At 39.3% G+C, this 13,800-nt stretch overlaps 2 protein-coding genes across 2 annotated transcripts in view; one reads left to right on the top strand and one right to left on the bottom strand.

Moving 5' to 3' along the window:
- The window catches only part of VPS13B (vacuolar protein sorting 13 homolog B), an 829,147-nt gene extending 825,437 nt beyond the window's left edge, over positions 1–3,710 (top strand). The window contains exon 59 of the mRNA XM_037730112.1: positions 1,566–3,710. Coding sequence (XP_037586040.1) covers positions 1,566–1,814 — 249 coding nt within the window. The 3' untranslated portion in view covers positions 1,815–3,710. The remainder of the gene's footprint in view (positions 1–1,565) is intronic.
- Positions 3,711–4,281: 571 nt separating this feature from the next.
- LOC108286901 (cytochrome c oxidase subunit 6C) overlaps positions 4,282–13,800 on the bottom strand; it is a 23,914-nt gene continuing 14,395 nt past the window's right edge. Inside the window, exon 4 of the mRNA XM_017505019.2 lies at positions 4,282–4,405. The gene's annotated coding sequence lies outside the window, so the exon portion shown is untranslated. The remainder of the gene's footprint in view (positions 4,406–13,800) is intronic.

Below are 13,800 nucleotides of genomic sequence, written 5' to 3' on the forward strand. Positions count from 1 at the left end.
CTGCTCTGAACACTTCCAGTGAAGACTAAAAGCAGTATTTTAAGATCTTTGTATAACAACTTTTCTGTTTTTTAGCTTTTGCCCGAGATGCTAGGAAACACAGCTCCTTTGAATTTTGGAAGGAATTAATTTGTAGATGACATCATGTGGTACATTTAAGTATGGCAGGATTGAAATTTTTTTTAAATCAGCATTTGCTTTTCTTGGTTAAATGAAACCAGTTTAGGGGTAATAATTGCTTAATATGCCTGGCACATTATTGAAATCCCTTATGAGAGGCTCAGAATGAGTCAGAAGGTCAATTTATTCCTTGGCTGGGTTCCTTTCACAACACGGGTTTTCCTGTGCTGCTGTTCAGGAGGAGCAATTAAATCTTTGTGTATTCAAAGCTTTCCAGCTGAATTCTGGCCCCATCAAATGATATCAGAGCTCTGGCTTTTGCCTGGTGGTGCACAGCTTTCATCTGTTAGTGAATCTTTTGGGACTTTTCCCCAAGCTTAACACCACAGGATCCAAACTCTAAGGGATTCCCTGCTTATTCCTTTAGCAAACCCCTTTACTATATCTCTGCTGTCACAAGGGCTTTCTCCAGCTTTTAAGACACTTTGATTGCATTATCTCTGGGCCACACACACAGAACTAGAAAGTCTTTACATTACCACTTTTTCTAGAGTAATCTTGCCAACGTTCAGTAGGCAAAAATCCAAGGAAAGTTTGGTGGCTACCTGAGTTTCACAAATCAGTGGCTTACAACTGCAAACTTCCAACTCCACTTGATCTACCCACTAGATACCCATCAGACTTCAGGGTGGGAAGAATTTATAGCTTCAACTGCCTTTGATGAGCGCTTTCTCAGAAAATCTCACTGAAGAACCTAGTATATCTCAGTTCTATTTGTGTTTCACTGAAGATGAGCCAGACTTTTATGAACCATAAATGTACTTCGCATCCTATTTTCCATAAAAATTTCCCCTTCCACTGCCCAGTTTTTCTATTTTTTCTGGCTTTAAATCCTAGGACTTTTATAAAATCAGAAAATGTTACAGTTCAAATGGTATTTTTTTTAATGCTCTGTCCAAAGCCACTGGTTTGAAAGAAGTGGTGTTCTCCACTTTAAGACCTTCTATATCTGAAGAGGTTTGGGGAGCCAGGCAAACAGAGCTTTTATTTCAGTGCTGAGTTTAATGTTGATTAGATTTATGCAGAGGAAAGATTTTTTTTTTCTTGGGCTGGTTGCTAAAGAGCAATGACAAATGTTGTAATAATTAATGAGCAGAATGTTATCAAATCATAAGGTTTCAAACATGGGAATTTTACGCAACACTAAATGCTTATTCAAAGGAGGCTGTACTGATAGTCTCATGTACAGCTTTTGTTATACTGCTAAAACTGCATTATCATTGCCTTATCTGAGAGAAAAAATGGAAACATTGTTTTGGTAATGGCGTTAATAGATGACCTAAAAGGCATAATGTACAACTTCATCAAGGCAAAAAAACAATTATTTTGTTCCGGAACTCTCATAAGGGTCTAGTAATTGATTAATCTTTATTTTTGGATCCTAGGTAGACGGAGTCCGAGAGAGACTGTCAGAGCAACAGTACAACAGACTTGTGGACTATATCACAAAGACATCTTGTCATCTGGCCCCCAGCTGCTCCTCCATGCTAACACCATGCCCTGTGGTGGCTGCAGAACCTCCCCCCTCCACTGTTAAAACATACCATTACTTGGTTGATCCGCATTTCGCTCAGGTCTTCATTAGTAAATTTACCATGGTGAAAAATAAAGCCCTGAGGAAAGGGTTTCCTTGAGTCCCCTCTGAGATGCTGATTGATTCCTGCTTGTGTGATTTAGTTTTTGGGTTTGAGACAGGGTCTCACTGTTTGCCCATGCTGATCTCAAATTCTGGGGTTCAAGCAATCTTCCCACCTCAACCCACAAGCAGCTGGGACTGCAGGCACATGCCACCATACAGGGCTGCCATTTTTTAAAAAAGCTTCATCAGCTTTAACATCCAGTATGGACACAAGGCCAACAGTTTCTTATAGCGTCACAGTTTCGTTTAGTATTTAGATCCTTACCTTTAAAAGACACTTCAAGGTGACCAAAAAAAAAAAAAAAAAAATGCTCCTTTCCCACTTGGAGACAATGATTAACAGGGCCCTTTATGTTCTTACCACATATAGAAGATGCATTTTTTTGTTGTTGTTCTATGACACTTGCAAAAATTTCTACTATAATTTGGATCTGTTAACACTGTTCCATCACAGAATGTGACCAGGCCTTAGAGTGGAGAACCAAAGTTAAAACCTCAAGCTGCATCTGTTTTTGTGCTGAGTCACCACCTTGGCCTCATGCTCCTTTGTCTGCAAAGGCCTAGGATTCTTTAAATGAAATGCTTAGGACTTTGTGGCTTGTGATATTTGTCACTTAACTGCAATGCTATTCTTTTACTGAAAGCTGCTATGTATATTTCCTCTGAAGTCTGCATTTTACTAAAATTTACAAAACACTATCATTACTGTCCAGGTGCATTTTAGAAAAAGTGTTTTTCCAGTTTGTGTTTGACTAAGCAAACTTTGAGTAAATCTTTTGTCCTTTATTGAATCCAGTCCCAAAGTGCTCAAGTGAGTTTGCCTGGTTCCATAAACAAAACATACATCATGGGAACTCCCTGGTACACTGTGGAGCACACAAGAACCCCAATATTAATGCTAACAATACCAGTCCAGATCGTTACTCTGTGGAATTGACTTGACAAAACATTAAGATATTCCCAGTGTCTAATATTTTGCACCTAAGAATGGGTTTGACTCAAGATCTTGGGTCATCAGATATCTTAAATGTTCAGTAAATCGTCCGGTAACTTAGAACATGTTTACTGATTACATTTAAACTTGGGTCTGCAGCTTGTTACCTACAATTTTGAGATGCTAAGAGAATGCAATTTTAAATGCCCATTATTGGTTTTTTTTTTTTTTTTTTTTTTGGAGACAGGGTCTCATTCTGTCACCCAGGCTAGAGTACAATGGAACAATCATGGCTCACTGCAGCTCAAGCTCACTTCCTGGACTTAAGTGATCTCACTCCAGCCTCCCAAGCAGTTGGGACTACACCACCACCACAGGTATACACCACCATACCTGGCTGATTTTTAAATTTTTTTCTAGAGATGAGGTCTCACTCTGTTGCCCAGGCTGGTGGTCTCATACTCCTGAGTTCAAGCACTCCTCTGCCTCTGCCTCCCAAACTGCTGAGATGACAGGTGTGAGCCATCATGCCCAATAACCTCTGATCTTTAAATCTCACATGTTGGGCTAAGAAGTCACTCTGTAATTGTTCCTGGAAAGCAAGGTTTAATGAACAATTCTGACTATGAAAAACGGCTCTTTCAGTTTGTTCTGTAATACTCATTTAGGAAAGTGACAGTTGTCAACCTCAAGAGTAACTATTTTTAAAAATGTAAATAAATATTAATCCTTGTATCTTATGGTAATTTTGCATATTGATATGAACGATTGTTTAAAATAAAAGGTATCCTTGAATTACTGGCCACCTACAGATGTCTACTGTTACCAACAGGTTTTACAATGCCAATTTTCACTAATACCCGAGTTTAATATAGCTCACATCACTGTGAATTTTACACAAGTTAAAAAGGGTAATACATAGGTTTTGTTATCTTAATAAAGTGACTGATTAAATTAGCTTTGAATAAAATAAGCGTCTTTTTTTCCAACCTCTCCAGTATCACTTTGCTTGCAAATAAGCATGAATTAATGTCCTAAGACCACCTGTGAAAAAGTACCATACTCTGCTAGTCATTAGCAGACATTCAATTCTAGTTAAGTAACTTTTTCTGGATTAGATATATATCCAAATTCTGTTACGTACTGTTAGCTTGTTATTAATAAAGAAATACTGAGTAAGAAACCCTACATTTGAATTACCTATTTCATCTATCTGGTGGTGGCACAGCTACCAAATAGTGGCAATGAAGGCCAAGGATAGATTTTATTAGGATTCCGTCTCTTCTTAGAGCCCACAGTAGTCTTATAGGTTCATGAAGAACACTTTAATCCATGGCCCAGGACCAAGTTACTGCACCTAGGAGTATCTCAATGAAACAGGCAAACTATTGCAGTTAAAGAGGTGCTAGACCAATGAAATTTTAAAGAACACAGAAATCAAGTTAGCTTTATCAACAGTTAAATCCCAAACCAATTCTGATGCTATTAAAGTGCCCTGCATTGTCATTAAGAACTGAGAGACTTACTGTCCAAAGTATTTGTTAATTGTTTATTCATCAAGAGAAACTATTTCTTAGCCCACATATTCATGTGTCATAGTTCAGGAACCCGAGTCAGTGACAAACTTCTAGGTAATTCAACCTGAAGAAATTCTGTGAAGAGAAACACAAAGGCTAAGTTAATGATAAACATTCTCTCAACATCTACCATCTTTGAGGATCAACTGAGGTCTATTCCTACTAGTAGATGTCTTAGCTCGGTCACTCACCCTCAGCCACAGAAAAACCACAGTTCAGGCCACCTAGACTCCAAGTTCACTCTCCTTTAAGCTCCCTGACCACTCTGAATAGCATCTCTTCCATTTTGGGCATACCACATCTTACTCTGATTTCTCGCTTTCATTTAACAAATTCTGCTTTTTTCCTTCTCAATTCTACCCCCACCCCCATTCCCTCTTATAGCCACATACTGTTTCTGTTCCAAGCAATATTTATGTTCCTATCTCCAAATCTGCTCTCATAGGTTTTTAAACATAATCTTAAAAATAATAATGGTAAATATCTAACAAATTTTAAGTTAGCCTATTAACATCTTCTGATTATAAAATGCATGCTCACTGTAAATTCTGAAAATTTCAAAGTTAAAGCAGATAATGTTAAGATTATAAACAGCCATTAATATTTTCTTGATCTTTTTTCCTTAATACACATGGTACCCAACTTATGATGGTTTGACTTACAATTTTTTGACTCTATAATGGGCTTTTGGGGGTCTTAAATGCATTTTTGACATGATATTCTCAACATAAAAGGTTTATTGGGCTGTAACCCCCATATATAGTGCAACTGAAATATTTAGGAACAGCCTGACAAAATAGCAGATTCACATTCTCCGAGTCACAGCACACTCATTTACAGGCCATAAACCCAGAATGAAGTGGCAAATAGAAACTTTACATTTTTCTTTTCTGTTGGGCTTGAATGAAGTTAAATCTACACGTAAGATTCCAGACTAGGAAGTCTCATCAGGTACTTCATACATGCTATCAAGTCAATTTAGTAGATGACCTTTTCATCAGCACACCAGTCAGTCCTTTTCTAGACATAGAACTTTAATTCACACTGTCCATGAGGCATAAAGATCTTGTGGATACAACAGACCAAACCAGGATCTATGGAAGTTCAGCTAGTCACTCGTTAACACTCGCCTAACAAACTATACTGTCATAAATACTTTTTAAAAGTGACTTCTCAAAGTGTAACATGCATAATACCAATCTAGCAACTAACAGCATAACCTGTAAAAATGATTTTGAACATACAAAGTAATATGTCAGCAAGACAACAGACTGTGAAGTCCCAGGCCCCCAAACCCCCACAAGATAATGAAATTAAAAACTGTTTAGCTTTATGAGAACTCTAGAAACCAGTTGAGCAGCAACCAAAGGAACCACCTATCCAAGAAAAAGCCACGCTCAAAGTAGCAGGAAATTTCATGGCATTTTTGCTCACTCTTGCCACACTCCCTCCACAGTGCAATACAGTCAGAAGAAAACTACCCTGGCTCTTCCCTCAGGACATAAAGAACTGGCCTGCAATGTTCTGGCTTATGTGGACGTGCCCAAGGGACTGCTTTCTGTCTTGCCTGAATCAGAATGTTAATGGGAATAATGGCATAGTTTGGACAGGAGGTCGGAAACAGCTGAAAGCAATGATAGAGTACCATGGAATGAATGAGCTACAGGCAAACACAGACCTTCAGAAACCTGTGTGCAAGCAATCACAGGCAGAGGAATAAAACAGAACAGCTAAGGCTACAAGAGGAGGCCGGAGTCAAACTCAGGAAAACTAAGAAAAACTGAAAGGCAGCTGTGTATAGGAGGAAACTAGAACTAATGCATATGCACAGGCCCAGGGAAGATGCATCCCTCGAAAAAGTCTGAGAGGACACCAAGCCTTTAAGGTGGGCTAATCAGTGAAGGCCTTTCCATGCATGGAGCCAGTCTGCAAGGGGACAGGTGGCTGGTTTTACGAATGCCTGAATTTCACAAAAGACCACAAGGCACATAAAGAAATAGGGAAACACAGACGACTGAAAGAAACAAATCTCCACAAATCAACTCTAAAGAAACAGAGGCGGCCAGGCGCGCTGGCTCACGCCTGTAATCCCATCACTTTGGGAGGCCAAGGTGGGCAGATCACAGGGTCAATACATCAAGACCATCCTGGTAAACATGGTGAGATCCCGTCTCTACTAAACAAATACAAAAATTAGCTGGGTGTGGTGGCACATGCCTGTAGTCCCAGCAGGAGAATCGCTTGAAACCCGGGAGCCAGAGATTGGAGTGAGCCAAAATTGCCCCACTGCACTCCAGTCTGGCAACAGAGCAAGACTAAGTCTAAAAAACAAACAAACAAAAAAAAAACAGAGGCTACTGACTTACTCTATAAAAACTTAAGAACAACTGTGAAATATCCTCAATGAGCTAAAGGAGAATGTGGACAAGTAAAATTAGGCAATTATATGAACAAGTGAGAATATCAACAAAGAAAATTATTTCTAAATCCAAACATTCTGGAGCTGAAAAACGGAGTAACTGAATGGGGAGAGGGGAAGTAGGAATCACTAGCGGGATTTCACAGCAGACTCAAACAGGCAGAGGAAAGAATCAGGAAACTTGAAGACAGAGCATTTGAAGTTATCAAGTCTGAAGAGCAGGCCAGACATGGTGGCTTGCCTGTAATCCCAAAACTTTGGGAGGCCAAGGTGGGAGGACTGCCTGAGTCTAGGAGTTCAAGACCAACCTAGGCAACATGGTGAGACTCCCATCTCTATAAAACTAAATTAAAATTTGAAAAGCCTGAAGAGGAAAAAAAGAAGGGACTAGCTTAAGAGATTTGACTACACCAAGCAGACCAATATAGGTATTATGGGAGTCCCAGAAGAGAAAAAGGGCAGAGAGCTTAAAAAAGGAAACGCTTGGCTGGGCACGGTGGCTCACACCTGTAATCCCAGCACTTTGGAAGGTGGAGGCAGGCGGATCACCATGTCAGGAGATTTAGACCATCCTGGCCAACATGGTGAAACTCCGTCTCTACTAAAAATTAAAAAAAATTAGCTGGGCATGGTGGCACACACCTGTAGTCCCAGCTACTCAGGAGGCTGAGGCAGGAGAACTGCTTGAACTTAGGAGGTTGAGATTGCAATGAGCCAACATCATGCCACTGCACTACAGCCCGGGCAACAGTGCAAGACTCCATCTAAAAAAAAAAAAACAAAAAACAAAAAAACACTTGTCATATGTCCTGCAAAACTGTCCTTCAAAAACAAAGAAGTTCTCAGATTAAAAAAAAAAAAAAGTCAAAGGAGTTTTACCATTAGATTTGCCCTACAGAAATACTAAAAGGAATCTTTCAAGTTGAAACAAAAGGACACTAGTAACTCAAAGCCATGTGAAAATATAAAGTTCTCTGGCAAAGAATATCGAAACTTGTATTAAAATTTGGTTTGTGCCAGGTACAGTGGCTCATGTTTGTAATGCCAGCAATTCAGGAGGCCCAGACAAGCAAAACACTTGAGGTCACGTGTTCAAGACCAGCCTGGCCAACATGGCAAAATCCCATCTCTACTAAAAATACAAAAATTAGCTGGGCATAGTGGGGAGCATCTGTAATTCAAGCTACTCGGGAGGTTGAGGCACAAGAATTGCTTGAACCCAGGAGGCCAAAGTTGCAGTGAGCCAAGATTGCACCACTGCATTCCAGCTTGGGGAAAAAAAAAAGGCTCTGTCTCCAAAAAAAAAAAAAAAAAAAAAAAAACAACTGGTTTGTAAAGACATAATGTGTGATATCAGTAACACAGGAGGAAGAGGGTAGTGTTGTAAAGGAGTTTTTATATGCAATTGAAGTTTTTATCAGTTTAAAATAAATTGTTTTAACTTTAGCATATTTCATGTAATCCCCGTGGTAACCACAAAGAAAATACTGAATATACACCAAAGGAAATAAGAAGGAAACTGAAACATACCACTATAATATAAAATTTAAAAAAAAGTGAGGAAAGAAATGAAGGACAAAGAAGCTATAACATACAGAAAACAAAATGGCAATACTGTGTCTTTATCAGTAATTACCTTAAATGTAAATGGATTAAATGCCCCAACCAAAAGACAATGACAGAATGGATTAAAAACCTGGATCCAATTATATGCTGTTTACAAGAGACTCAATGTAGATCTAAGGACACACAAGTTGAAAGTAAGAGTGGAAAGAAATGTCCCACACATATAGCAACCGAAAGAGAACAGGGTTAGCTACACTAAATCAGACAAAATAGACCAAGTCTACAATGTTACAAGAGACAAAAGAACAACATTCTATAATGATAAAAAGATTAATTCACCAATAAGACCTAGCAATTATAAATACATATATGCACCAAACATCAGAGCTCTAAATATATGAAGCAAACACTGACACAATGAAGGGAGAAGCAGACAGCTCTACAGTAACAGTAGAAGTCTTTAACAGTCCACTTTCAGTAACAGATCAAACGATTAGATAGAAGGACTAATAAGAAAACACAGGACTATACATCAACTGGACTTAACATTCAGTCTAACAGAATACACATTGTTCCCTAGTGCACATGGAACATTCTCCAAGACAAACTGTATGTTAGGTCACAAAGTAAGTCTTAACAATTTTAAAAGACTGGAAATCATACAAAGTATCTCTTCTGATTACAATGGCATGAAGCCAGAAAGCAAAAGCTAAAGGAAAAGAGGAAAATCCACGAATATGTTTAAGTTAAACTGACTCTAACCACCAATGGATTAAAAACTAAATCCCAAGGAAATTTTAAAAGAAAGATTATATCAACCTAACTTAAGTACTGGAAAAAGTAGAATTAAATGTAACTGAAGGAAGTAATATTGGAGATAAACAAAATAAGACTACAGAAAATAGAAAAAAAAAAAACAAAGTCAACAGTTCTTTGAAAAGATCAAATCAACAAACCTTTAGTCAGACCAACAGAAAAAGAACCATCAAATAACTAACGGAGGGAACATTACAGCTGATTTTACAGATCTAAAAAGGACTGAGATGCTATGAACAATTATATGTAAACAAACTGGATGACCTAGACGTAAGAGATACATTCCTAGAAATACACAACTCAAAAAAAAAAAAAATTGGGGGATAGGGGGTGGACAGGGTCTCCCTCTGTTGCCCAGGCTGAAGCCCAGTGGTGCAGTCACTGCTCACTGCAGCCTTGACCTCCCAGGCTCAGGTGATCCTCCCAAGTAGCCATCACATCCATGTTATTTTTTGTATTTTTTTTGTAGAGATGGGGTTTCACCATGCTGCCCAGGCTGGTCTCAAACTCCTGGGCTCAAGCAATTCACCTGCTTCAGCCTCCCAAAGTGCTGGCATTACACGTATGATGACCTATACACCCAGTCTTGAAATACAACCTAACAAAGACTGGATCACGAAAAAACAAAGACAACAGGTAATCTAAAGGTCTATTAACTGGTAGAAATTTTTAATCAATAGTCAAACGTTTCCCAACAAAGGTCTAAGCCCACATGGTGAATCCTACCAAACTTCTTTGAGACAGGGTCTCATATTCTGTTACCCAAGATGGAGTACAGTGGTGTGATCATAGCTTACTGCAGCCTCAAACTCCTGTCCTGAAGTGAACCTCCTGTGTCAGCCTTCCAAGTAGCTGAGACTACAGGCATGAACTACCACACCCAGCATAATATATTTATTCATTTATGTATTTTTTTGGTAGAGATAGGGTCTAACTTCTGGCAAGAGAGCCTCCTTTCTCAGTTTCCCCAAGTGCTGGGATTACAGGCATGAGCCACTATGCCCAACCCTCCATCAAACCAGCACCAATCCTCAAGATTTTCCAAAAACAATGAGGAAAAGGGAACATTTCCACATTCATTCTATAAGGCCAGAATTATCCTGATACCAAAGACAGACAAACACACAAGAAAACTATGGGCCAAATCTTTGAACAGACACAAAAATCTTCAACAAAACACAAGCAAACCAGATTTGACAACATATTAGAAGAATCATATACCATGATTAAGTGGGATTTATCCCTAGGATGCAAGGACAGTTCAACATATGCAAATCAGTAGCTGTGATACACCACACTGACAGAATGAAGGATTAAAAAACACATGATCATCTCAAAAAATGCAGAGAAAGTATTTGACAAAATTCAACATCCTTTCATGATCAAAACTATCAACAGAAGGAATCTACTTCAACCCAATAAAAGCCAAAAAGGACAAGCTAATATACTAAACAAGGAAAACGTGAAAACTTTTCCTCTAACATCTAAAACCAGAAGGATGCCCACTCTTGCCACTTCTACTCAGTGTAGTACTGAAGTCCCAGCCAGAGCAATGAGACAAGAAGGAATAAGCAGCATCCAAAAAGGGAAGAAGTAAAACTATCTGTTTACACACCGCATAATCTTACCTGCAGCAAATCCTAAAGAGTTCTGACACAAAAAATTGTCAGAATAAACGAACTCTGCTAAGTTGGAGGATACAAAATTAGCTCTTTCTATACAATAACAATGAATGATCATACAGGAAATTGAGAAATACTATTCATAATGGCATCAAAAGTAATACTTAGGAAAGCATTTTACCAGGAATATGAAAGACTTCAACAGTGACCTAGATGAAATAAATTTCTATACACTGCTAAAAGAAATTAGCAAATATCAGCCATTACAGAGGCGGGCCACCATTGCCAAGGCAGTTCTAACTACACCCATATAAACAGGACTGCAGGGAAGTTCACACGGCAGCTGGGTGGAGCCCACAGCAGCTCAGCAAAGCCTCTGCAGGCAGACAGTGACTAGGCTGCCTCCTCGCAGGGCAGGGAAGCCCTGGGAAAAAAAAAAAGAAAAAAGGCAGCAGCACAATGGAAACTCATAAATAAAGCCCTAACTCCCTGGGACAGAGCACCTGGGAAAAAAAAAAAAAAGGGAGTTTATGAGTTCTGCTGCAGCAGACCTAAACGTACCTGCCCAGCAACTCTGAATGAAGAACGGAGCTCACATCTCAGCACCTGGGCTAAAATAAAGGACAGACCGTCTCCTCAAGCAGCTCCCTGACCCCCGTATATCCAAAGAGTCACCTCATAAAGGAGAGAACAGACTGACATTTGGCGGGTATCCTTCTGGGACAAAGATAGCAGAAGAAGAAACTGGTAGCAACCCTTACTGTTTGGCAGCTGCTGCAGGTAGTCCCCAGGCAAGCAGGGCCTGGAGTGAACCTCAGCAGTCCTACAGCAGAGGGGCCAGACTGTTAGAAGGAAAACTAAGAAACAGAAATAACTTCATCATCCACAAACCAGAAGTTCACTCACAGACCCAATCTGAAAGTCAGCAACTACAAAAACAACAGGTGGATAAATCCACAAAGATGGGAAAAAAACAGCACAAAAAGGATGAAAACACCCAAAACCAGAACACCTCTCCTCCTACAAAGGATCACAACTCCTCACCAGCAAGGGAACAAGGCTGGATGGAGAAGGAGTGTGATGAAATGACAGAATCAGACTTCAGAAGGTGGGTAATAAGAAACTTCTGTGAGCTAGAAGAACATGTTCTAACCCAATGCAAAGAAACTAAGAACCTAGAAAAAAGATTTCACGAAATGCTAACAAGAATGGACAACACAGAAAGGAATATAAGTGAATTGATGGAGCTGAAAAACACAACCCAAGAACTTCACGAAGCATGCAGAAGTTTCAACAGCCGAATTGACATCAGAGGCCAAAGATCAACTCAATGAAATAAAATAAGAAGGCAAGAAGAGAGAAAAAAGGGTAAAAAGGAATGAACAAAGTCTCCAAGAAATGTGGGGCTATGTGAAAAGACCTAATCTACGTTTGATAAGTGTACCTGAATGTAATGAAGAGAATGAATCCAAGCTGGAAAATACTCTTCAGGATATTATCCAGGAAAATTTCCCCAACCTAGCAAGGCAGGCCAATATTCAAGTCCAGGAAATACAGAGAACACCACAAAGATATTCCTCAAGATGAGCAACCCCAAGGCACATAATCATCAGATTCACCGGGGTTGAAATGAAGGAGAAAATGCTAAGGGCAGCCAGAAAGAAAGGTCGGGTTACCCACAAAGGGAAGCCCATCAGACTCATAGCAGATCTCTCAGCAGAAACCCTACAAGCCAGAAGAGAGTGGGGGCCAATATTCAACATCCTTAAAGAAAAGGACTTTCAACCCAGAATCTCATACCCAGCCAAACTAAGCTTCATAAGTGAAGGAAAAATAAAATCCTTTGCAAACAAACAAGTACTCACAGATTTCATCACCACCAGGCCTGCTTTACAAGAGCTCCTGAAAGAGACTCTACACATATAAAGGAACAACCAGTACCAGCCACTCCAAAAACATGCCAAATGGTAAAGAACATTGACACAATGAAGAATCTACATCAACTAACAGGCAAAACGGCCAGCTAGCATCAAAATGGCAGTATCAAATTCACACAAACAATATTAACCCTAAATGTAAATGGACTAAACTCCCCAATCAAAAGACACAGACTGGCAAATTGGATAAAAAGACAAAACTCATCACTGTGCTGTATCCAGGAAACCCATCTCACATGCAAGGATGCACAAAGGCTCAAAATAAAGGGATGGAGGAAGATTTACCAAGCAAATGCAGAGCAAAAAAAAACAGGAGTTGCAATTCTCATCTCTGATAAAATAGACTTTAAAGCAACAAAGATCAAAAGAGACAAAGGAGGACATTACATAATGGTCAAAGAGTCAATGCAACAAGAAGAGCTAACGATCCTAAATATATAAGCACCCAATACAGGAGCACCCAGATACATAAGGCAAGTTCTTAATGACTTACAAAGAGACTTAGACTCCCACACAATAATAGTGGGAGACTTTAACACCCCACTGTCAACTGGACAGATCAACCAGACAGAAAATTAACAAGGATATCCAGGACTTGACCTCAGACCTGGAACAAGCAAACCTAATAGATATTTACACAACTCTCCACCCCAAATCCACAGAATATACATTCGTCTCAGCACCACATCACACCTACACTAAAATTGACCACATAATTGGAAGCAAATCACTCCTCAGCAAATGCAAAAGAACGGAAATCACAACCGTCTCTCAGACCACAGTGCAATCGAGTTAGAACTCAGAATGCAGAAACTAGCTCAAAACCACAGAGCTTCATGGAAACTGAACAACTGGCTCTTGAATGTTGACTGGATAAACAATGAAATGAAGGCAGAAATAAAGATGTTCTTCGAAACCAATGAGAACGAAGTCACAACATACCAGAATCTCTGGAACACATTTAAAGTGGTCTGTAGAGGAAAATATATAGCAATAAATGCCCACATGAGAAGAAATGAGAGATCTAAAATTGACACCCTAACATCAAAATTGCAAGAGCTAGAGGAGCAAGATCAAAAAAACTCAAAACCTAGCAAAAGACAAGAAATA

Source organism: Cebus imitator, unplaced genomic scaffold (genome assembly GCF_001604975.1).
Source record: "Cebus imitator isolate Cc_AM_T3 unplaced genomic scaffold, Cebus_imitator-1.0 Scaffold331, whole genome shotgun sequence".
Taxonomy (NCBI): domain Eukaryota; kingdom Metazoa; phylum Chordata; class Mammalia; order Primates; family Cebidae; genus Cebus; species Cebus imitator.